The sequence below is a fragment of the Chrysemys picta genome, chromosome 3, assembly GCF_011386835.1.
Source record: "Chrysemys picta bellii isolate R12L10 chromosome 3, ASM1138683v2, whole genome shotgun sequence".
NCBI classification, from domain to species: domain Eukaryota; kingdom Metazoa; phylum Chordata; order Testudines; family Emydidae; genus Chrysemys; species Chrysemys picta.
Genome location: NC_088793.1, coordinates 32,498,271 through 32,524,587, shown reverse-complemented (window position 1 = coordinate 32,524,587; position 26,317 = coordinate 32,498,271). Strand labels below are relative to the sequence as shown.

The window sequence follows — 26,317 nt, the reverse complement described above, 5'->3', positions numbered from 1 at the left end:
CAGAGGGGTATATGGCCATTAGAGACAGCAGTTGCTCACACACTTCTCTCTGTTACACTCTATCTTTCTCCCTTCACTGCCATTCCTGTTCCTGGAACTGCAAACAAATGCCTGCTCCTGTTTTGCTACCCTGTGCTCAAGCTGCCAAGACAGCCTCTGAGTCTTTTCACCTGCTGAAGTCCCTTTGCCTTTGGTACTCAAACTTCCTGTTGGCTTGGGCCTGAATGTCAACGTAAGTACACAGAAATGCTTCCTCTTGTAATGGTGCAAGAAGCTATGATGAGCCAGGCTTCTGCAGTGTGGGGGAGTGTTGGCGGTATTATAGCTTGTAGAGGGCGAGACATGGAGGGTTATTGTCTCGAAGAGTCCAGTGTCGGAGCACAGAAAAAAAACATTTTGGAATTTCAAGGGCAGAAAATGTTACTTTTTGAAAACTGAACTTCAGTATATTGGCAGAGAGCTGCTTCAGACCACAAACTCCTTAGGCACAGCTGGTTTAATCACAGTGAAAGAAGTGCTGAGAGAATGGTAAGTTACAAATCACAACTCTCCCTCCAGCCCCCAGGCCCTGCAACTGGAATTGTCGGGTGGTTGGTAGCCTCACCAGACTACATACGTTTTCTCTGTCATTTCAGGAATTACACATTTTGGAGGACATGACAGTCCTTGTGATGCCAGACTGGCAAAGAGGAGTGATATTATTCCAAGCTGCCAGTGGGAAACCAGGTGTCTATGCCACTAAAGTGACTGAACAGCACATCTCTGAGTGGAGTAGGCTGGTAAACTACTAAGGAGGCCCTGAAAAATACACCCTTTCCTGGAGTTTCTGCTACAGGAAAAGTTTGCAGCAATCAGCACCCAGGATTGGGTCAGAATTCATGAAGGAATCAACAGGATGCTATGATAGTGTGTGTGTGGCTCAGTGCCTATCCATAGCTTCCAATACAGCCTGTTAGGATTGCATGAAACTCCCCTGCTATCCCCCTTCACTCCTGGCAAATTTCTGGATTGAATTCAACCCCCCAGTCCTATTTGGGACCAATGATTTCATCAGCCCTGGAATGCATGGACATCATCTTACAGATATGGACATTTGAACCCCTTCCCCCCTCTCTCCAGCACAGTTCAGTCTTTTCAGGCAGCTCATTACATCACTGGGTTCGCAGTGAGCGGCATAAGTACAGGGAAGATAATAAGGTTCTTATTTTAAAAAAACAGACTGTACTAGCAAAAATGTGCACCATCCCAAGGCAGTAAAAACAATGCTAGAGCTCATCACTCACAAAGGAGAAGGAGATGCAGGTCCTAAACTGCCAGCAGTCCTGGGACTCAGGGCATAGTCTTTGTCCATGGGGAAAGGCTCCCTGAGGAGAGGAGAACCAAGCTACACTAACTAGACTAAAACAGTAACACTACAAAGAAGAATAAACTATTTACAACGTATTTACAGGTTCTGATGCAGAATAAACAGAGGTAGCTTTGAACACAGAGGATTCTGATTCAGGCCATGCAGTGGTAAGAAGGAACTGAAGAGACGTTGGTCTGCACTGCCCCTTATACTCTCGGTTGGGAACACAAGCAAATATGCAGGTATGAATCAACAGACACTAACCTACTAGAACTATCTGATCTCAGGAGCATGCTGCACAGGTGTATCCATGTGTGGAATACACGTAGGGAGCAGCACTTAAAAAAATACACATTTTGTGAAACAGTATTTTCTCTTACTGGTTTTGAATTTCTCACTTATTAATTTAATAGAATTTTCCTTTGTTCTTGCACTATGAAACAAGAACAATTTCCTGATCTACTTTCTCTCCACCATTCATTATTTTATAAGCCTTTATCAGGTTGCTGCATATTTGTCTCCTTTCTAAGGTAAACAATCCCGTATTTTATCACTCTTTCTATGCCCTTGATAGTTCTTGTTACTCTTCTCTGAACCTCCTCTAGTTCTGCAATATACTGTTTGAGATGGGGTGACCAGTACTGTGGACAGGATTACAAACGAGGCTGTATGATTGATTTATATAAAGGCATTATAATATTCTCTGTATTATTCACATCCCATTCCTTATGTATTCTAGCAACTTGTTAGCTTTTTGGCTGCAGCTGTATATGAAGGTTTTCATTGAACTAACTATATTGACACCCAGGTCCCTTTCTAGGGTTGATAGTTAATTTAGAATCCCACCAACTACTTGTACACCTTACATTTTCCCTACTATGTGCATTACTTTGCATTTGCTGACAGTGAATTTCAAGTTGCCAGTATGCTGCCCATTCGCCTGGCTTGTTTAGGTCTCTGCTGTTCCTTACAGTTCTCTCTCATCCTGACTAATGTAAATAATTTTATGGCATCTGAAAATTTTGCTACCTCACTAGTTATCCCTCTTTCGAGATCATTAATACATTAAACATGGGGACCTAGTTGGGAACCTTGAGGTGGCTGCCAGTAACTTTTGCAATGAAAAAAATTCATCATTTAATCTCATTTTTGCTTTCTGTCTCTTAGACAGGTTTTGATATATGACAATACTTTGCCTCTCACCTAATGACTACTTAGCTTCATTATTAGCCTCTTGTCCAGGACTTTGTGTAAGACCCTGTGGAAAGTCTATATCATGGCTATTGGTTCTACTTTATTGACACATTCCAAGAATTCTAAGAAATTAGTGAGATTTCTCTTGGCAGCAATCATGCTGGTTAGACCCTATTATATCATGATTACCAGATTTTTTTAATTATTTCATCCAATTTTCCAGATACAGATATAAGGCCTCCTGGTCTAGTTATCTGAATCACCCTTGGAGCCTTTTTTATAAGTAAAACATTTGCTAATCTACAATCCTCTGGAACAGTGGCAGTTTTTCTGAGAGATTGAGTGGAATAATACAGTATTTTCCCACAGACTCCAGTCTATAAAACAATCTGGTGAAAAAGCCTTTTACCCTGGCTAGATTGGGGGTTTTAAAAAGGATGAATGGATCAGTATTTAAACACTTTTAAAAGTTTCCAATAACTGATTTAAACACAATTTCCCCAAATCTGCAAAAACAAGTCTAGGCAAAGCATTGAGGTAGGGGGGTTAGACTACAGATAAAAGAATATTTCTTGTGTGTTTTGTTTTGGTAATCTTGTGTTTGTTTTTATTTTTTAAATGTACACATTGCTATGTGTTTGTTAGCAAAAGTAAGATTGAAGGAATGTGCCTTGCACCCGGAGCAGGAGGTGGTGAGGTTTGTGGCATCTGAAAATTGTGGCAACTGGGTCTCAGTTTCTGTGGAAACAGTTAGTTCCAGTCTTGGATTGACTCCCAAGAAAGGTGTTATTTCCCATACAGATGCATTTTACCCATATGACAAAGAGTTCCATTGTACCAAAAGAGCTTAATTGTAAGCCACAGTCTCCCTCCCAAAGCATTATTATTATTATTATTATTTTTCTGAGGGTATGTCTTCACTAGCTGCCGGGTAGCGATTGATCCAGCAGGGATTGATTTATCACGACTAGTCTAGTAGAAAAAGAGCTCTAGCTGTACAATACTCAGAGCTTGTAGAAAAGGGCTGCTACTAACATCTGATGTTTATACGCTGAGCTCTGGAATCAGATCAAAAGGCTTAAATGAGATTGGTGTTACAATGGGCACTAAAGTTTATACATTTATATTAATATGCCGACAAAAAAATGGGCTCAACGAGTTCTGGAGTCCCATCATGTTTCAAAATCAGTCTTGCAGCAGTTCTCAAACTGTGCCACCACAGGAGAGCTCCACAGAGCTGCTTCTATCACAACTGCAACATGCCCATTATGTTCAAGCAGATAAGACTTTAAAATACACTGCTCTCATCATGCATTTTCAAAAACATTTACATGACCAACTTCATATAAATAAATCAAATACTTCTATCTCCTATATGTCCTTGCGGCACAAATTTACCTATGATCATATTTCTGCCAATACTAAAATCAGAGAAAGCAAACGCACACAAAGACAGAATCCACTTGCAAAGTGACCTGGAGACAATAGAGTACAGGGGGCTGTAGGCAGTAAAGGGAGATTTGGTATTAGTATGCGTAGAGTCCCTTTGCCAAAGGAAAGCAAGCACAAGCCAGAGTGAAAAATAGGAAGATGTAACCAAGTAGCTGCAGCCATTACACTGAGGAGAGTTTATTTTCATTTTGTTTTCATACTATATTCTCCTAATGTTACTTTTCATGGAACACCACTGTTGCTTTATGGAAGGAGCAAGATCAAGACTGGGAGGAGAGATGGTCCACAAGAGCAACTAAGATTGGTGGAGTGGTAAATAATGAGGACAGGGCAGCCATACAGAGTGATCTGGATTGCTTGGTTAGCTGAGCCCATTCAAACAAAACATGTTTTAATAAGCCAAATGCAACGTCTAGGAACAAAGAATGCTGGCTATAGCTACAGAATGGGGGGACTGTGTCCTGAAAAGCAGTGACTGAGAAGGATTTAGAAGGTCATAGTGGACAAAACTCAACATGAGCTCCCACTACGAGGGTCTGGCAAGAAGAGCTTGCAAGATCCTTGGGTATAAGAACGAGAGATGATTTTACCTCTCTCTAGACAGCCTTAGTAAGATCCAATACTAGATTACTGTGAACAGTTCTGGTGTCCACATTTTAAAAAAGGATGTTGAAAATTCGGAGAGGATGCAAATGGGAGTAACAAAAATGATTTGAGAGCTAGAGACAATGTCCTGCAGGGAGAGTGTAATGGGTGGCACCCACCTCTCACGAGCGCCCCCTGGCCGAGTGCATGTGCCTGCACACTCTTAGTCTGCGGTGACCTGTGTTGGTGGTTTCTCAGGCGGGTTTTCAACCACTCAGCCCTCCAGCCAAGTCTCTCACACAGTGTGCATGTGAAACAAACCAGACCCCTTCCAGGGCATACAGTCCAACAGCGGCCTATCTCAGTACCCCTCTGTTGATATCTCTAGTCTTTAAATAGTCCTGGCCTTGGTAGGGGGCTATACCCCCAGAGCTTCCTCCTTGGAGTCACGGTCTTCGCCTATTCTAGGCCATTTTGGTCCCACCTCTCCAGCTGGGCCACTAGACCATCCAATCCCCTTCTGGGGGTGTTTCACAGTTCAATATTCAGCCCCTTCTCAATTCCCTTCCTCACTCCTATAGTGGCTGGCTCCAGCTCCTTTTAGATATGCCCTTGGTGGGCCCTGATTGGCTGCTTGCCTGCAGTCTCTCTCCAATTGGCTGCGACCCCCAAAGCCTCTCTAGGCAGGCTAGAAGACATCTCTACAGTTTCTTTCTGGGACAGGGTGTGGTAAGACCCTGAGACCTCCAGCCGAGGGCCTCTGGGCCTAATACACCCTGTCACAGAGACACTGAAGGAGCTCAATCAAAAAGTAGACAAAAGTGACTTGACATAAAATACCTGGTACCAGAGGGCTCTTTAATCTTGTTCCCCCTCCCCCCAAGGCATATAAAGAACCAAGTGTTGGAAGTTAAAGATAAAATTAAATTAGAAACAAAGCATAAAGTTTTAATGGAGGGTGATTAACCATTGGAAAAAACTATCACAGGAAATAGTGGTTTCTCCATCTCTTGATGTCTTCAAATCAAGACTGGATGTTTTTCTTGATTATATGCTTTATTCATACACACATTACTGGGATCAATACAGGGGTCACTGGGTGAAGTTATATTGTCTGTTATATAGAAATCAGGCTAGATGATCTCATTGTCCCAAATTTGAAGATCATTGCTCAGTGCTTTGAATTAAGGAGATTCTGAAAACTGGCTCTATCCAGACAGTTCACAATTTATTAGGACTATCCAAACAGTAAGCAGATTTTTTTTTTTAAAAAACAATGAATACATTCTTTTAAGATCCAAAACATTTAAGGCAGAATTCATACCATTGCCTAGGGCCTTGCATTTGCCCTCTCTACACTGGATTTAATTTCACGCCAGTTGAAAAGTGTAGAATTTAAAGTTACAACTAAGTTATCTTTAAAGCATTTGATAGACATCCAATTTACAGTATGTTCCTGGACATGATTCCAATCCTGCAATATTTGAAGTTAATAGTACTAACTCATGTGGATAAAGACTGCTTGCATAAATGAAGGGTTTACATGATCAGGCCCCATGTTCGTACACTGAACATACTGGTCGCTTCCTAATTTAAGCCTCGATTCATCAAGGTACTAATCACGTGGCTAACTTTACACATGCAACTAGTCTCACTGACTTCAACTTGCAGATATTTAGGCACTTAACTACTTTGCTTAATCATGGCCTTACTTACCAGTACATACCAAAGCCAATGCTCAGGGTTGTGTGTGATTTCATCTGCTATCAGGACAACAGCAATACCCAAAGCTATGGTGATTCCTATTTTGTGTGTTTATGATGTCAGCTATTATAGGGAAAAATGACTTAACCCTTGATCTCAGGTCTTAGCAGTCTAAAACTTTTCAATCCACATTTAAACAGTGAACATTTCATGATGCTAAAAAAATAAACCACTGTTTCTCAAATTAAATAGACAGATAAGGTCCTGTTTTCACAGACAGGACTTTCATATAAATCACATCCAGGGTTACACAATAACCAATCACTGCTGCTTCGTTCACAAGTCAAAACCAAGACTGAGTTTGTAACACTGTCCTCATGGTGTCTTCTCCAAATACTCCAAGCATTTTGTGACCTTCTCATTAGCTCACATACAGTTTAATAGGTTCTAGTTTTCTTATGTCCACCTTTTAGATACAAAAAGGAGTACGCCTGTGCTGTAAAGTCCCACTTTCCAGGTGACAAGTGAAAGGAAAGCAGCTTCTTTAAGAAGTAATTAAAATGGTCCTCTTCTACCACGTTTACTCTTGAGGTGGCTAGCTGAACGCCTGAGATTTTTCCTCTCCTGATGATGTTGCTTCTCAGCTTCCTGCTGTTTCTTCTGCTGCCCTGACTGGAATATTTACAAAACAGACTTGAGTTAGAATTCCAACTGGCCCGCAAAAATGGTTCAACATTAACAAAGTCAGGACAGTTCCTGAGCTACATGTAGTAAAAACTGTACAGTTCTAGACATAAACACGAAAAGGAACAAGATAACTTACATGCAGTATTTACAGTTTACAAAAATCTTCCCTGTTAAACTGTCAAGCACTCAGGTACCACAGAAATTAAGTTTTTTATTTTATCTACATTGCATGAATTTGTATAAAACTAAGGTTCTTATACATGCATCCATCATGTTATTTGAGCATAAAAAGCTATGTTTTCAGCAGAGAATTCTAATGTAAAAATCGACAAACAGTCCTGTGGCACCTTATAGAGTAACAGACGTATTGGAGCACAAGCTTTCGTGGGTGAATACCCACTTCGTCAGACGCATGTGAAACATAATGTAAAAATGTTACCATTAAGGTTTTGTTATAGCAGTTCGATCAGCATATCTTTAGGTTCTAGCATTGCAGCTTTAAAATGTGGTGTATTTTAGTGGCACACTGTTTAATGTAATGGTTAAAAAAAACTTCAATCTTTTTGTTGTCGAAGTCTTCTGCCTCTCTAGTTGGAACTCAAAATTATTTACATTCCAAACATACATAAGATTTTTACTTTGTGCTTTCTTGATGTCACCGCTACTCCAGAATGGAGACACACAGTTTACAGTTCATTGCAGGCTTCCATGTGTTCTATTCCACCTACTCATGTTCAAGCCAGAAGAGTTAGTTCCTATGTTGGCTAAAGATGGCTATCACATTTAGGCTTTACACAAAAGTATTTTAAAAGACAAATGAGAGAAACTCCAGGACACTAAGGGTTTTGTTTTGTTTTGTATTTTTAAACTTGTATCATTACACAATAGCTCTGCTACTGATTACATTACTAGGTATGTTTTCTACATAAAAACTGATTAAATTTCTGTACCAACATAGCATGTTTTTGTGCTTTGTTGATGATGTTATTCCTCCTTCTCAACTGCCACTGACTACAAAATACTAACTCAACAAAACCTTAAAAGCACACTGTACGTTTCAGGACAAACGGGAACAAGGCAGGTACGTAGTTACCCAGTGCAAATTAAACTGCCTCTCTACAAATCATATCTGTAACTTCAGGAAAAGCAAAATACTTATTACTTTAGAAGACAAGAAACTACAGTAGAGCTTCATTAGTCAGCACTTTTGTGGAGCCAGCCCAAGAACTGACTGGCAAAATGTGGCCTAGGGAGTAATGGGCAGAGAAGCCAGCATGCACATTCTCCATGAGCCATTGGGGGAGAACTGCATAACCCCATGCCCCAAAGACTCACTCAAGCCAGAACAGGGATGGGTTATACGGTGGTGACAATTTCTCTTCCACCCACATTGGAAGGAGGCAGAGGCACCAGCACAACTTCACCTGTTTTGATTTTAGCAATAAACCGTAATCCTGGAAATTCACTGCAGTGTGAATTCACAGTGTTAAATCAAATGTTTTCCCTTTAGAGCACAAAATATATATCACCACCAATAAGTCATGGAAATACACAAAAGAAGAGGCAGGGGAAAAAAATTACATTAATAGGGAAATAAAACCAAAGCAAACCTAATATTTATGCATACAGAATATTTATGCCCTGCTTCTGCAATCTGATTAATATGAGTGGACCCTTATGATCCACCTGAGAGCAGGAATTTGCCCATTGGACTCAGACTGCAAAATCAGGGCCTTTGACTTGAAGCTGTTCAAGGCACGGAAGTATCTTTTCTGTGTGCTGTAAAGTGACTAATTACTTTAGATGCTATAAGCTAATTTATATCTGTCAAACAAACAAAATGGAAAATAAATCAAGAAGCTTGAATTACTTTTATTCAGATCCTGTCAGGAATGCAATGCAATACAGGAGGGACACTATACTAACCATTGTATTAATATTATTGTATTAATCATCAAAACCTGTGTCATGCTCAGATTCATAGATGATAATGTCAGCAGGGACCACCCTGTGATCATTTAGTCTGACCTCCTGTATAAACAGGCCAGAGTATTTACCTGAAATAATTCCTGTTTTGAACTGGGTCATACGTTTTAGAAAAAGATCTAATCTTGATTTTAAAATTACCAGTGACGGAGAATCCACCACGACCCTTGGTAAGTGGCTCCAGTAGTTAATGACCATTACTGTTAAAAATGTGCGGCCTATTTCTAGGCTGAATTTGTCTAGATTTAGCTTCTAGTCAGTAGACCTTTGTCTGCTACAGCGAAGAGCCAATTACTGAATATGCAGAAAGAACTAGTTTCTATATTCATTAAATCAATACATACCATTTTGCTTTTTAGCAAATGTATATGAATCTGTTAATTCAGAAGTTTATTCCTTCCAGTTCTGTATCTTTAGTTTCATACATATTTTTAATAGTGTATCAAATTACTTACTACACCACTCAGCATTTTGGTACATTAGCAACATTTTACAGTATTATGCAAAAAAAATTATACAATTTGACTGTGGAAAGGCACACAGAGCATAGGATGAATATTATTAACTGATCAATTTAATCCAAAATTTTGGATTTTTAAAGATTTTCCTTTAAAAAAAAGTTACTAAGGGTATGTCTACACTGCAATTAAAAACCTATGGCTGGCCGTGGCAGCTGATTCGGGCTACGGGGCTCAGGCTAAGGGGGTGTTTAATTGCGTATAGACATTCGGGCTGGGGCTGGGGCCGGGCTCTAGGACCCTGCGAGGTGGGAGAATCCCAGAGCTTGGGCTACACTCTGAGCCCGAACATCTACACTGCAATTTAACAACCCCTTAAGTCTGAGCCCCATGAACCCGAGTCAACTGGTATGGGCCAGCTGCAGGTTTTTAACTGCAGTGTAGACATACCCTAAAAGATTCCCCTTGCTTTGACTGTTCAGCAGTCTTCTATTAAAATAGTCAAAATGGAAAGTCTTTATAACATGTAGCTAGCTCTCCTAAAACAAATTGTAATTGTTTTTAAATAACTTGCAGCTACTGTTCTTGAATTTTAAATATTCTTTCCTTGAGAGCATCTCAACAAAACCCTTGTTAATCCATTTCTTGGTTCAAGACCTCTTTTAAATATCTTAAATCTCCCCACAGTATTTCTTAGTAACACTTACTATACTGCCAAAAGTTATTGCTTTTTAGACGTTTAAATTTATCAGCTGTTCTTACCCTATAAGCGGATGTCAACTAACCTGTTATGTGATAGCATAAAAAGGGGTTTCCTACCACTGTCCAGAATGCATTCTAAAGTACTCTTTAGAAAATAAAGGTGCATTGATTTAAGCATTAGCTTGTTAATCTGGAACTGACTTGAATCGTGTTTTTCTCTTTTGATGACCAAAGACTTTCCTTCCACACAGTCCCTTTTACATCTTTATCCAGCATATTGGAATTGTTACTTTACTGATTAAATCAAATGTCACTTGTTATGAAGGACATTGGAAGGCCAGCCCTGAAGAAAACCCTGTGTAAGTCGATTCGGTAAAAGATATTATCTCAACTACTTTGTGTCTCCCCTCTCTCTGGGGCAACACAGCTACAACAGCACTGCAAACAATTGGAACCGAAAGGCACCGGAGAATATTGTGGACCCCACAGTGAAAACCATGGAAAAAGACAGATCATCTAGGAAATGCCAGGAGATAAACTTTGCAATGTTAACAATGATCAATTCCTGTGGGGGGAAGTTGGGATTTGGAGGGAAGCAGACACCACAGAGCCACTCAGGTACCAAAACCTGTTCAGCCTCCAACTACATTGATCCACAAGAACTAAAAATACTAAACCCTTGGAGGACAGATAAGAAGATAGAAAATATCATAATGACACTCAATAAATCCAGGGTACACCCAGACCTTGAATACTGCATGCAGTTCTGGTTGCCACATCTCAAAAACTATATATTAGAATCGGAAAAGGTACAGAGAAGGGCAACAAAAATTATTAGAGGGTCAGAACAACTTCCATATGAGGAGAGATTAAAAGGATTGGGAGTATTCAGCTTGGAAAAGAGACGACTAAGTGGGGATATGATAGAGATTATAAAATCATGACTGGTGTGGAGAAAGTGAATAAGGAAATGTTATTTACCCCTTCACATAACACAAGAACCAAGGGTCAACCAATAAAATTAACTGGCAGCAGATTGAAAACAAAACACAACAGAAAACAAAAGGAAGTACTACTTCACACAATGCACAGTCAACCTATAGAACTCATTGCCAGTGGGTGTTGTGCAGGCTAAAAGTACAAAAAACTGGGTTCAAAAAAGAATTAGCTAAGTTCATGGAGGATAGGTCCTTCAATGGCTATTAGTCAAGATAGTCAGGGATGTAACCCCATGCTCTGGGTGTCCTAAGCCTTTAATTGCCAGAACCTGAAAGTGGACAACAGGGGATGATCATTCAATAGTTCCCTGTTCTCTTCATTCTCTCTGAAGCATGTGGCATTGGCCACTGTTGGAAGACAGGCTACTGGGCCAGATGGACCATTGGTCTGACCCAGTATAATCGTTCTTATGAAGGCTATGCATTACTTTTCTGCCCTCTTCCAAAAAGACGACATATCTGCACCTAAACCTTGGAGATGGGGCAATGAAAGGCAGGAGTTAATGATAGTCCTAGCAGCGTTAAACTCCCTCTAGGCTTGCCAACTGCATTCTCTTCATCTTTTGAAAAGATCATATCATATGACATGGCTCCTTTCCAGGCCTACTTTTTTTCTGCTCCCATGGACTATAGTGGGATTGGCTCAGGGAAGGAGAGGGGGATTTTCCATCCCATTTTACTTTTCTTCATCTCTCTTCTTCCCACTTCACAGAGAGGAGACTGGGGGCCCACATAAAAGTAAATATGACAAATAGTTCAGTTAAACTATAAATTTTGTACATTTGTATATTCAATAAGGCAACCACACTGAGATGAACTCTTAAATGAGTCACTTACAACAGAAGTGTAACAAAGTAATATATTGATTCTGCTGGGATCAAATCCAGAATGGTATTTCAAACTATTCTCAAATCTTGCCCTCCCCCAAAAATCTTTATGGAAGCGGATCATCAATTGTAGGATGCATTCTGTTTCAGCATTTTCTAATTTAAAGCTCCTATAAAAAGAGTATGCATGGGAAGCCCTGCAAAGCTCATTTAATTAGCTATAAGGAGCTACTGTATCAGTTACACCTGCTGGTACGACTCCTGAAATGGTGATCCTTCGCAGAGCTTCACTGGAATCTGTGACTTATTCCAAAGTCCACACATTTTAAATTCCAAAGTGGATACAGAGATCAAACCACAACGTAGATGAGAAAGGCTTATGTAAAATTGGTGATAGGAAGTACAATAAGAAATTCCAGTGACTTTGCTTTACTTAGCCTTTTGTGACCCAATTATCCAAAGTGGCACATTCTAATAACTACTTCAGACATTCTGACAACACTATTGTAGTTTTACTTCCATGATGAGAGTTAATTGACAGGTGTTAAACAGAAATGGATTATGATGAACAACGTGCCTAGAGGAAGACCAGTTTTAACTGAAACAGATTTCACCAGCTGAAGAATCAACTAATATGGAGCTTTATCTTTCACCATCTCCAACCATGTTTTAGTGTGTATCACTTTTCCACCCAGAGATCCCAAAGTGGTTTACAAAATATGTAAACACATACACAAAATCCATTTCCTTCCTCCTTTCCTCCTTCCCATTCCCCAAAATGCAATCACCTGAGGGTGAAACAGTTTAGACACTACACAACTATTTCCAGAAAGGAATTACGAAAACACCATCTAGTTGAAATTGCTTGGGAAAGTTAGGTGGGCAGAATGCAGTTACTCACTCAAATTGTAATTTGGCAAGTACATTGGACTACATTAGTGCCATGGAACTTCAGTGACCAAAGTGGTCGGGAGTTGTTTTTATCAATATCCCATCACTAATGACTCAGAGGGAAGACTCTCACCTACAGGACATCATCATCACTTGTTTCAGCATCCTGGGTATTTTTTGCCTATGAATCAACTACTGATCAAACCCAAGACTGTGAGAACTGACAAGGTGCTAGCATTAGATGATATAGCTACAGATGATCTACTAAGAGAGGGAAGTAGGATTTCCCACCGGGATACGAGTCTGGTGGGGCTTCCCACACACACAAGGGTGTGCAAAAAAGTAAAGGTGCAGTCAATATATGAAGAAATCAAAAGGGACATCCGTTTCAGATGGCTTTAGGGCTCCCTGTTTTTTCAGATGACAAATAAATGTATCAGCCTGTGCATTATCTTATTTACAGAAGATTTTTTTTTTTTTAAACTCACCTTTTTTAATTTGAATGTCATCTGTTTGCTGCCTACTGTGGTATCAGATACACTGAGTGTGCCAAGCTTTTCTTCAAGCTTCAAGCGATCTCCAAGAGTTTTTCTGCAGAGAACAATTAAAGAAAAGCCTGTTTCTGTTCTTGTCACCATCACATTGTATTATCAGTTTTTACAATAGCAAACAGAAGAAATCACACACTCTACAAAACAGTCAAATCCTATAACTTGCAAAAAAAATTGCAATTGGGTTGCACTTCTGTCATTCTGCACTCAATTACTGAGCAACATATATGCAGTCAACACAAATGGAAAGCAAGTTTCAGTTATTCCCTTCACGTATTGCTCACTGTACAGCCATTTTTCAACTTCTGACAGTTTTTTTTAATTTTTAAATTCAGGCCCTAGTTAAGACATAAACCAGATCCAATTAGTCCATGCCATTCCCACCAAACCAACATGTGCTATGACAGCAGTTTTCTATGGAATATCTGGAGGTGCCAGATAATTCAGTTGCAGTAGATATTCTAGTGTACTGATCTTAAATAAAATTTAAAACAGGCATTTAAAGCTAAATTTACCCATTTTGCTTAGCACCCTGTTTCTAAAGCCAAAAATACTTTCTACCATAAAGACTAACATTTATTTTGATTCCTCTCCCCCCCCCATTATAATTGGCATTTCTGACTCCCCTATTTGTAGCAGCTACCTGAGCTGATTAAAACAACACTGGCAGTATGGCAGTGATTCTAAAAATTTCATCCTACTTCAATATCAGGAGAAAATATTCTATACCTATCATAGGTTTAAAATTTAAAAATAGAGTCAAATCTCATGATTCTGCACTAATGAATGGAAGACCTTTGTGAATTTTCCTGAATTAGCAAGACAGACCCTGATTCCATAAGGAGCTCTATGTGGACAGACCCCTTCTCCCATTGACACAGAGTCTAAGCTCTTTGGAGCAGGGACTGTCTGTTATGTGTTTGCACAGTCCCTAGCACAATGCAGCCTTGATCCATGATTGGGGCCCTATGTAGTACAGTACTGTAATACTAACTGCAAATAGGACAGGGCCTAAATGACCAATCAGTAAAGAAGATTGAATTTTATTATGTAATATGCTTCATTTGACAATTTTAGTTTGCTTTTAAATAGCATTAGTTATAAATGCTCTAACATAACTGTAATGAAGTCTTAGCAATCCAAGATCTCACTATTAGATATTTGTTGAGATGGGGAGAGAGACTACCTTTTCTGTGCAAATGATCAGCAAGGTACTGATGTATATATTTTACAGATTACTTTTATGAAGGGAAAAAACAGACAATCATAAACATACATGTGAAAGGCAGTCACAGAAGTCCATAGAAGTTCTGTGGATGAAGTGGCTGAAAGACTGGGCCCTCGGTATGGAGCCAGCGGAGTTTGCAGGATCTTAGTTAAAAAGTAATTTATGTATATGAAAGGCTTTTTCATAAGAACTATACAAAATTACTGTCAATAATTGCTTTTCCCCCCATGACTAGGTATTTTGACTCTGGTTTTCCTCCAATATATTTTTCAGTGAGAACTTGTAAAAACTTGTTCCATCTGTGCTATTTGAGAAGACAAGCTAAGCCTCAGAGCTAACTATGGCAGGAGATCAGTCACTGACAGTGTAGCGGGATTTCTACTTTAAACTGAAGTTCACTTTTCTCCCCTTTGAAAGTGAATGAGAGAAATGTGGCTACTACCCAGCAATTCTTTAGCATGACTGCTTGGATGGTGCTTCAGTCAGAGGAAAATTAATGTGGGGAGATAGTAGGAAAAGGCTATGGGATAATAGCTTTAATCTATAAATGGGGGGAGGGAGGGGGGCAATATATATATCTGTAAAATACAAAAATATTGCTTAAACATCTATGTTGTGACATACAACTATTCCAGCCACAGCAAAGGGGAAGGAAACATACTTTTTATCTCCGCCAAAAAGATGGCCCAACGGGTACATTAAGAGTGCTGTTCAATTATTATTTATTATTTGTATTACCATAGCACGTAGGAGTCCCAGCCAAAGACCAGGATCCCATCATGCTAGGCTTTGTACAAAGACAGAAAAAGATGACAGATCGTAAGCTCTTTGGGGCAGAAACAAAGGGTAAGACAGGAGTCAACAGATGGATACAGACAGACCGGGGGAGCACAAGGAAACAATGAGACAATGGTCAGCATAATAGGCTGATCTCAGCACACCAGCGGCTTAACTGTTGTCGAGTTTTTGCAGGCATCAGAACAGAGGAGTTTTAAGGAGGTGCAGCATGTGAGAAAACACAAAAGTGTTTATCTGAAACTTTAATAAGTGGATGATGGAGGCTGTCACTGACGTTGACATCTTGACAGCGAATGAAAGCTAGGGTGGGGATAGATTGGGAAGGGCTTGACAGTGAAGACAAGCAGCTTATATTTGATGCAAAGAGATGGGAAAACATGGTCAAAGCACTGTGGTAGGAAAATGATCTTTGCAGCAGCATTTTCAATGGATATGAGCAGGGTAAGACTGCATTTGTCAAGCCCAGAGAAAAGGATGTTGCAGTAATCAAGACATTATATGATGATAGCCTGGACGAGAGTTTTAGCTATAGGAGATGGATATGAAAGGTTGTAATCTCTCTTAAGATACACAGAAAGTGTCTGCAAGATTTGGATATAGAGAGAGGTCTATGTCCTCACGTACAGGCTGAGTGAAAGATGACACCCACATTGTGGGCCTGAGCAATAGGCAGGATGTTGGTGTTGTCCAGCGTGACCAATAAAGGCAGTAGCAGGGTGGGTTTTGGTTGTTTTGTTTTGACTGGTTTTGGAGGGAAAGGAAAGAGGGAAATGAAGAGCTGTTTTAGCCATGCTGAAATTGAGCTGATGGCTGGACACCTATGAGGAGATGTCAGAAAGACTGGCCAAGATTTTAATTTGGACAGGTGACATGCCTGGAGTAGACAGGTAGATCTGTGAAGTTGTCAGCACAGAAATGGTATTTGAATTTGTGAATAAAGTATCCAGAGATAAGGTGTAGAGGGAGAAGAGAAGGGGACCACAGACAGAGTCCTGTGAAATCCCCACAAAAAGTTAGAGTGGGAATGAGGAGAATCCTCTGAAGAAGCGATGAGCAGTAGGATGCGAACCAGGAGTGTGTGTCATGGAACCAAGGAAGAATTTCAAGAAGAACATGGTCAACAGTGTCAAATATGGCTGACAAGTCAAAGTAGAATGAGGATGGAGTACTGGTTCTGAGCTCAGTCTGCTCATTACATAAATGTCATTAGAGACTACTTTTAAGGACTTTGCTGCATTTAAGCATATGTTTCAGAATGTTCCTGTCCTGAGAATCCTTGAATTTATGAAGAAATTTAAGTATATACCAATTCTTCAGAAGTTGGGCTTGGAGCAGCGCTGAGTCAGGAACTTGACAAAGAAACACCCAGTTTTATATAAGTCATAAACTATTTCCCCAGGAACATTATACAACTATAGAAAAAAGAACGCTTTGCCATTAAGTGGGTAGTGGAGGCATTAAAGTACTTAATTATGTTGGTCACAGACCATCATTCTTTAAATTGGCTAAATCAAATCAAAGACAAACATGCCAGAATCACCAGATGGTACATGCCACTACAATCTTTCCAATTTTCAGTACATTGCTCAAGGAGTCAGCATAAAAATGCTGAGCATTTATCATGGTATAGGGCCAGTAGACTTCTCTTTAGGGCTAGTCTTCTTTACAAAATTCTACCATGTTCAAACATGGTTCTAAATAATAAAGCTAGCTGACACTATGATGACTGTGCCTTTATGATAAGCACAGATCAGGGCAAATCATGCTTTGCATCAGATCAGCTACATGGGATTATTAACTGACAGCAGCTGATAATTAAAGGTTTTGGAAGAGTTTGGGGAGTACCCCATGCGCAGTCTGAATGCTTCTTGGCTGAGTGTAAATGGCATCATTCTTCACAGAACTTGTAATTTAAACATTTTTTTCCCCATGGAGAAAAGATTTCACATGGCACGACAACAGCAGCTCACTGAAAAAGGAAAAGGATGTGATGCGCACTCTAGTCCACTTCACTTGTTTACTTATCCTATTTCTTCTTAATTTCATCTGCTATCATGTCACTATGTTTTGCCTAAGCCCCTCATGGTAGGATCATGTCTTGTTTTAAGTTTGTAAAACATCATGCCCACTGGTAGTACAATAGGCACTTTTTCCATACGGCAGTCTATTCAGTTTGTCATCACTGGTTCTCTTTTATCCCATGAAGAGATCTACAGTATTTGCCTTCAATTTTCTCCTCTACAACAGAAACAGTGATTACACCCACACGCGCGCGCACTCAGACACACACCCAACCAGCCTTCCACACAGAAGATTCTTTACACTACGTAATTTCCACAGCGTGGGGGCTTCTTTCCTGCTGTGTTGTGCTGTGCTTATTTCTTCTGAACTTTTCAGTCTTATCTAGAGCTGACTTTGGCTTGTTAACTGAATCTTTCAATCTGCTTGCTTACAGTTAAGGTTCCCATCTGTTTGTGATTACTCCTCAGTCATTTCATTTAAGATCAAGGAAGCATTTGAGAGTTTCCTTCAGTGGGATAGAGCACCTTAATCAGACGTCATCGCGTGAACTTACAAAAACAGTAGGTTGGCAATAATGAAACGTGCTTCCATTTCGGCCCCTGTTGCAATGGAAATCAGAGCACGTGCCACCTGTTCACAATTTGTTCTCCTTTTCAGATCATTGGCTGAAGTGGCAAAACGAAGACGCACACGATCCTCTCCCCTCTGACAGAGCACCCAGTGACTTTACACTACAATCTGTATGCCTCTGAAAAACTCAAAAGGGCACAAAAGCAGCCCCATCCCCTGGAATGAAAAGAAGGAAACAGCCAGGAGCAAGTAAACTGAAAACTTCATATGTAAGCTGAAGAAGATTCTAGATAAGGAGTTGAAGCATCCAGAACGCGTACGCTGAATAAAGGTATGAACACAAACCTGCTAGGTGTAAAATTTGCTAACAAAAGTGAGCAGGGAAAATGCAAGCAACACCTGCAGAACAGACAAAGGTTGAAGCACTAATCTCAATTAGGATTTATAATATGGTGCCCAAGATGTGTATGTCACTTTACAGACAGAACATGTAGATTGTTGGTCTCTTCCCAAGGTTCTTTAACCTGGCCTCCAAATGCAGAGATTTTTGAGCACTAGCCTCTTCACACGTGTTGATGATAACATTTACGAGCAAAGAACCCCCCATATGCATATGAACCGCAGAGTTTTTATGACGCTGTGTGTTTGTTTTAGATAGCACTCCATAAGAAAATTGTTTCTTGTATCGTTTTCTATCTTGGGGATTTCTATAGTGCTTATAGTAGAACCCAAAGGCTGATATTACAGAACCAATTTTATATTTTAAAAAAGAAAAACTGGTCCTAAACGTATTGGGTTCAATGTTTCCTTTCAATACACATCACTGTGTTACCTAACCATTTCTAAAATGCCCATCACCATGCAGCTGAGTGACAAAATGGTACCTTGACAAATCTGCCATATCTGAACAGCAGCAAAACAATCATCAGACATTAGGATGGATACATTTGTTCACTATTTGTGTGGGAAACGTTTTGGCATGTATAATCTCCCTCTTGTTATATCATTCATTCTAGTCAGAGCTATGTTGAGCACTTGGCATGCTATGACATATCTCAGCAGCTGCTGTCTTTCAAGGCTTATTAGTTTCAGCACAGATCTCCAATTAATAAAACTGTAAGAAAAGTCTGATTTTTTAAAATGCTGCAGATATGTAAGTGAGGTCAATGAGAATGTCTGGCACTAAACACCTGGAAAGACAGGACACTTTCTGGCATCTCTAAAAGGCAGAAATGCTCTAGATACAGAACCCTACTGCTTTAGGTAACAGCTGAGTTAAAAGATACAAACAAAATTGTATTTAACACCTCTCCTGTCATGGGGCAAGGAAGGAGGGGGGGGGAAACGAGGGGGCAGCTTAGTGGGCTACAGATTGCTGGCCTGGGCCCCGCCCCACCCCAAATGTTCCTCCACGTCCCCTAGGGGAGTGCAACCCACAATTTCGGGACTGTTGGGCTAAACAGCCTGTTCCGACTTGTATTTAGCTGTGTCACTCAGTACTTTTCCCAGACCTGAAGAAGAGTTCTGTGTAAGCTCAAAAACTTGTCTCACCAACAGAGATTGTTCCAATAAAAGATACTGCCTCTCCCACCTGGTCTGTCTAATATCCTGGAACCAACAAGGCTACACTGTATACAAACAAAATATGAAACTCAGACAAAATATTTAACTCTGGCTTTTAGCACTGCAAGGAGAAAGCCTGGAGACTAGAACTCTGACAACTAAGATAGATTAGTTTTTATAGAATCCAGACATTTTGGGCCTATCTAGGTCAAAAGATACTTTTACTGTCCACTCCCAGCAAAGAGAGGTTTACTTTGTAAGCACGGAGAAATCATGGGGTATTCTATGTTTTCTAATGGGGAGAGATCACACAAGGTGAAATTGTAAGACCCTTTATTCACACTGGTGAACTGATACTCACATGGAGTAGTCCCACTAACATCAATGGGACTATCTATATGAGAAACTTCTCACCAGTGTGAGGTAAGGGCCCCCCAATCTAGTTCAAAGTATCAAACCCTTACTCTTTTCCTTTAAAGTAAGGCACAGGGACTACACATACCACATTCACATAACAAGGGAATAAGAGTTTAAATGAGTGTCACTTAAAATTATGCCCCCAATTACCATGTCTGGTTGTAGAAACTGCTTCCAGGATCATTGTGCTTACTAAATAAAATAACCTGGGCCCGCATAACAAGAAGACAGTTGCAAACAACCCAACCAAACTTCATTAAACTGAAGTGTTAGTCTTACTTCATTAATTTTTGCTTTTTGACAGAGTCCTTGAAGCTTCTGAATTCCTCCCCTGTTTTAATCTCAAAGAATTGAGGTTTCAGTGTTGTTTGCTGATCCTCCTTGAACCTTTCCTGCCGTTTTACTTTTTCCTCTTGGCGTAGAAGTTTGCGCTGTTTCCTGACCTCTTCAACCCAGCCTTTTTCATCATCTGAAGTCTCAGAACTTTCTGCATCACTTGGTTTTCCTTCTGGTTCTTCCTCCTCTTCCTGCAGACAAAAATAGTTACTCTAAGGAACCATTAACTGATTTTTTTAAAAAACTCTTTGCCCAATTAGAGTACGTGACAATCTCTACATATGTCCAATTTGAAGAGAACTAGAATTCTAACATATTAACCAAATACAGCATGCAGAATAGACTCTAATTACATCCACAGACACACTATGTGATAGATACAACAATAAAGGAGTATATTTAGATATTGATATTAATAACAACTTATTTATATAAATCTTAGTCACACTCATTTGTAGACAGATTGATAATTTTCCATTGTTTTCTTTTCCTTTCTAAGGGCATATAAAAGAAAAGCCTGAATGCTTGTAATTAAAAAACAAAGAACGATAGGTAATCCTAACCTAGAAGGAAAAGGTTGTACCTGCTCTTGTGCTTCTTGCTGTTCTAAAATCTTTAGTTTCTTTTTTCTTTTCTCACTTATTTTAGAAACAAGTGGATTAAGCAGCCTAAATTCTTCACTCTTCTCGTCCACCTGGAAATCTGGGTTCTCAAACATGACTTTGAATCGGTCATCAGTGAGAATGTTAGGCAGATTCTACAAAAGAAGAAAAACCAAGAGTTAGTTACAAAATTTGGAAACAAATGCTGGTACAATGATTTAAAATGTAAAGCTCATTCAATGACTATTCAGGTTTAATTAAGCAAGAAAGGACAACTGGATATAAAATATTGATTGCTTGGTTCTCCCTGACCATTTACATCAAGATCTATTCAATTTATCTATAGTATGGTTTTACTATTTTCATATAAATCACATAAAATCTATTCGGACACAACCGTTAACAAAATATATTCTGCTACTCAAACTATAGGAACCTCAGGTCCAATGTTTTATATTTTAAGGTAAGTGTCTATTAGAGCTGGTAAAAACTCCAAATTTCCAGTTCGTGGAAAATTCTGACTTCTAAATTTTGAAATTTCTTTTTGCTCCGATAATTTCATTTGGGAATTTCAAATATTTATTTTAGAATTTATTTTATGTTTTTTCTTCATTTTTATTATTTTTACATTATGTTATGACAGGTCATTATGCATTACTACTGCTGAGATTACAAAATAGTTGAAATAGTCCATTTTTATTTTTGAAATCATTAACGACAGGTGCTTAGTATTGAAACAGGCTATCCTCTTTTCTAGATCTAAGAGTCCTCTGTTTGTGTCCTAATGAAACAGTTTGACACAAAAAATGTTTCGATGAAACCAATTCTAGTATCAATAATGTGTTGAATATGTGTTGACTTGGACACTCCTCAGCATCTCTTAGCTAGTCAGCCATGTTTACAGGTGGAGAAAACTGCTTGACCAGGATGGTTCCATCACATATGAAACAATATTCCACAGACATGCATTTCCATTCATATTTTATAAAACTGCTTTAGTATCAAATATACTTACGACTTTCCCCTCCCCCAAGAGTTCTATGCATCCTGCATACTTTTTTTTACCCCCCTTCCCCCACCAATCCCAAATATAGCAAGGAAAGAGGCAATTTTATCGGTCTCATTAAAGAGCCTAATCCTGCAACACTGGAGCCAATGGTAGTTTTGCCACTGACTTTACTGGACACAGGATCAGGCATAAGGAATTTATAATTTCAACTAGTATTAATATGCTTCATATTAAAGATTTCCTTAAGAGGTTTCTCTTTTAATTAAAAAAAAAATCCCTTTTGTCTGATGCAGCTGCAAAATTACTACCAGGAGGGCTCTCTCTGGTCCAACAATTTGTTTTCACAGCTGCTTAGAAAGGAAAAAACATGAAAGGGGATAGGTTTAAGTTAGAGTAGCTTAGTATCTACAAATGTCTGGCTAATGGTCTAATCTAAAAATAAACGGCAGAACAAACAAAAAATAAATCACCTGTCCTTGGTAAAATCCTTAATACTGTTTCAGGGAAATATTCAGAACCTATATTTTTATATGGTATTTTATTTTTACTTTAATGCACAGTGTATAATATATATCTCCAAAGAAATATACTAAGAAATTGAAAGCTGAGACTTTTTGATAGAGGCTCAGAAAGTTTGCAGTGAAGACTCCACCACCATCACCTACCTCTTCACCCCTTTATCTCTTCCTACCATCCCACTTGTGAGCCGGAAACTCTCACCAGACCAGACACCATATGAACCTTATGTCTGCTCTGCTATCTATACAAATTCCAATGCTCTTCTGCTGTAGGATGGTATAGCTCAGTCACCCTTCTCATCTATATAAAATAAAGGGAGTCTCTACGGCATACCAGGAGGGCGTCAGGGCAGATATTATATGGCCCATGTTGGAAAGAGCCTTCAAAAGGTGTTACTCAGCTCCGCCATTGATTTGCAATATGCTATTTTTCTCTCCTGCCAGATACTAAACATTTGTTTAGACATGCCTGTATCTAAAACAGATAGGGCACTTGGTTTTCAGTATCAATTGTACAAGAGTTACTGTTGCATCAGAGTGAACTGTTTTGACTACTTTATGAAGTGGAATTAAGAGCAAAGTAAAAAATTTACACTGTTGGCTCTTTGGGGCAAGAACTGTCACTTCCTACAATATGGACAATGTCTAGCACATTGTAGGCACTACCATGATATAAATAAATAAATGGGAAGGTTTAGTTTTTGGATACTCTACTGATCAAACAGAGAGTTTTTGGACTCTCCCTCCTACCTCATTTCCACAGCAAGTGCTTTGCCAGTACAAGTTTGTTATACAGTTGGCCAGATGTTATTGCACTGTATTCCTGATTCCCTACCACTGATGAATTCCACTGCAAACCCACCTAATTAGAAGATGCAGTGTATGATCACATGCAAAAGCCTCATCATCCAAAAAGCAAAGGAACACTCACCTTCGAATCTGCCTAACCATTTATAGTAATGTACACACAGAACAATTTATTATCCTGGTGCTTCTGTAGAGTTTTGGACACCTCCTAAATAAAGTCTTACCTTTTGTTTCTTTTTTCTAGTAGGCTGCTGTTCCTCTTCCTCTTCAATCAGCTTGAGTGCCAACTCTTTATTAACCTTTGGAAGTTTCTAATGAAGAAAAGGAAATGTAGAACTCATCAGTATATTCTTTCATGCCCAAGAAATTTTGGCTACGCTACACATTTTACAGTCATGAATTTAGTTCCAAGGACAAAAATAATCTCTACTTTTTTCCTCATTGTGATCACAAAGTTCAACCCAAATTAATGAAAAACTGGGTTTACCCATCCAATACAGTTAAAGGCATTATTATAAAAAATGTTTCACCTAACTAATAGCTTCCGAAGACCTACGCATAGAAACAATCATGGGACTATTCCCTGTCAAGTTAATAAGGAAAGTCAGGGTCCCCAAAGCAGTACCGAGTCTTCTGGCAAATGGCATACCATGCTTTCACATTCTAGTTGACTGCGAAGCCATATCATGGTTTCAGAAGAGGTCATTCATCTGCCATAACCACAAGGCAAAAGCAGTGTTAACACAGCACCTAGAATATACAGCTTCTGCATCTTTGTTTCTGATCACTGGTCCAAAGGAATTGGTAGGGTTGTACTGAGATGCTGAAGCATCTTTGGCCTTGGCAGGGATAAGATATCAGGACAGATAGATAAAAAAAAAAATTTTTTTTCTAATTGTATGCTGAGCAGATTTGATCAGGAAAGCCTTGATAAACAAACACGGAAGTCCATGATACCATTTTCAACAGTCACTTTTCAGAGCATTACTGCATTTTAAGGATCCGAGTCATTTGGTAAACCTCCAGTTTTACATGTAGAAGTAGAAAAAAAGTGCAAGCTTTATGCCTGGAGTAGTCTGTGGAAGTTTTGAAGCATAACAAGACTAAAGTGTCCTTTTTCTTCTACTGCTTCATCTCAGTTTCTTTTCATCAAATTGGGTTCCATATACATGTGAATGCCACAGTTCCATATAAAAGAGAGATATAGGTTGAGGCTGCAATTTGATTTCAGGGCTCTGGCAACATCAACAAACTCATGTATGAGGTGAAACACCATAAACTCCCAATTCAATTACAGATCTGTGGTGTAGTTATTTTACATTATTCCATAAGAACAATTTTCTCTAAAAGTTTAATCATCATAAATAGAATTCTACCTTTAGTTGAACTCTTTGTGCACGTGTTTCTTCTATCTTCTGTCTAATTTTCTCTTTTCTATATTCCTCATAGGCAAATGGATTGACCATCATTTTCACCTTTTAAACAAAATAGAAGGCATTAAAGAAAGGAAACAAAATGCAGGAGTAAATATATAAATTAGTAAATATATAGTATACATAATGGCAAAAATGTACCAAAATAAGGATCAGCCTTAATGAATTAACCTTATTTACCTTATGATACAGTCGTATGTCCATGAAAAAGCCATGCATATATGCTCTGAGCAGTGGTGATCCAATGAGATGGGCAAGGCCTGGGGGGAGAGGGAGATGGGGTGGAATAAAAAAACCCAGCATAATGTTATCAGAGGACTTCAAAGGAGAGTAAGATATAGGAAATTATCCCAATTAAGCTGACTGAATACTTGACTAAAGGAAAACAATGGTACTGATTTGAAAGTATTAAACTCACCCATATTTATGTCCATTCTATCGAGACTGTAGCACCACAAACTATTATGTTAAGCTAGCAAAGAATTTGAGCAGCCCCACAACAAAAACAGTCTTTTCTTTTTGCTGTAGTAAATGTTTACTGCGCACTTTTTAAAGATGCCCACTAGCCCACAATCTATGGATAGTTTACCAAGAAGCATTATTTGTGAGGAGAGCGCTTTCTGAAGGTATGTACGCGTTTGATATACACATTTGAATTACAGGTTTTGGTGCGGCATACTGATGTTTTAATTAAGAGTTTTTGCCTTGGGTCACTACCTTTGAAGAATAGGTATGTTGAAAGATATAAATACAGCACCACAGCAGTTCATAAAACTGTCACCCTAGGCCCTAACCTAAATAAAGAATGAAAATCTCCAAATGGGAGAAGATTGTGTATATCTTCAGGCAACTCTGTATAGCTGAGAAAAAGGAGAACTTTTCTTTAAACCAAACATTTCTCGAACTATTGGATCTGTAAGTAATTAATAAATCTTGGCTAAAAGACAATTCCAGAAATAAGAGATTTACACTGAGTTTCTCTCTTATCTCCCAAACTAATTTAATGTTTTTAAAAACAAGACACGAGCATCACCTTCGGGAGAAAAAGTGACTGAGTTAAAAAAACAATGCTATCATTGTAAAACATGGGACTAAATTTTATAAACTTGATTGATACTAGTAGACAACCTTTCATAGAAAAGACTTGAGCTTATATAGATTTATAGCCCCAAAAGACGCTACATCAATTGACATCTAATAATACAAAACAGTAATACCTGTAAGTTTTAGGTGTAAGATGCCACAATAAACCTAGTTTGTCAATCCTAGGTTAATCTGATTTAGCTTTTGCAGGTTAATAAAAATCCAAAACTGCAGTTTAGTTGCTCAAAAGGGACATTCTGAACCCTCTCCAAGTTCACAGGAGAATGGTCTTTTGGTTAAGACGCCGGACTAGGTCTTAGGCCATGTCTACACTACCACTTATGTTGGCAAAACTTATGTTGCTCAGAGGAGTGAAAAAAAACCCAACAACCCTCAGTGACATACATTTTGCCGGCGTAAGTGGAAGCGTGCACAGTGCACTCTCCCACCGACATAGCTTCTCATTGGGGGTGGTTTAATGATGTCGACAGGAGAGCTCTCTCCCATTGGCATAAAGTGGCTTCGTGGGAGATCTGATAGTGGCGCAG

General features: G+C 39.1%; 1 protein-coding gene across 2 annotated transcripts in view; it reads right to left on the bottom strand.

Annotated features, from left to right (window-relative positions):
* Window positions 1-5,616: 5,616 nt before the first annotated feature.
* Window positions 5,617-26,317, bottom strand: part of NOL10 (nucleolar protein 10) — a 73,829-nt gene continuing 53,128 nt past the window's right edge. For both annotated transcript variants that reach the window (XM_065587708.1, XM_065587709.1), the window contains 7 exons: window positions 24,867-24,946; window positions 24,630-24,728; window positions 23,478-23,564; window positions 20,901-21,074; window positions 20,261-20,508; window positions 13,321-13,423; window positions 5,617-6,955 (listed from right to left, as the gene is read on the bottom strand). In XM_065587708.1, the coding sequence (XP_065443780.1) occupies window positions 6,839-6,955; window positions 13,321-13,423; window positions 20,261-20,508; window positions 20,901-21,074; window positions 23,478-23,564; window positions 24,630-24,728; window positions 24,867-24,946 (908 nt within the window). In that variant the 3' untranslated portion in view covers window positions 5,617-6,838. The remainder of the gene's footprint in view (window positions 6,956-13,320; window positions 13,424-20,260; window positions 20,509-20,900; window positions 21,075-23,477; window positions 23,565-24,629; window positions 24,729-24,866; window positions 24,947-26,317) is intronic.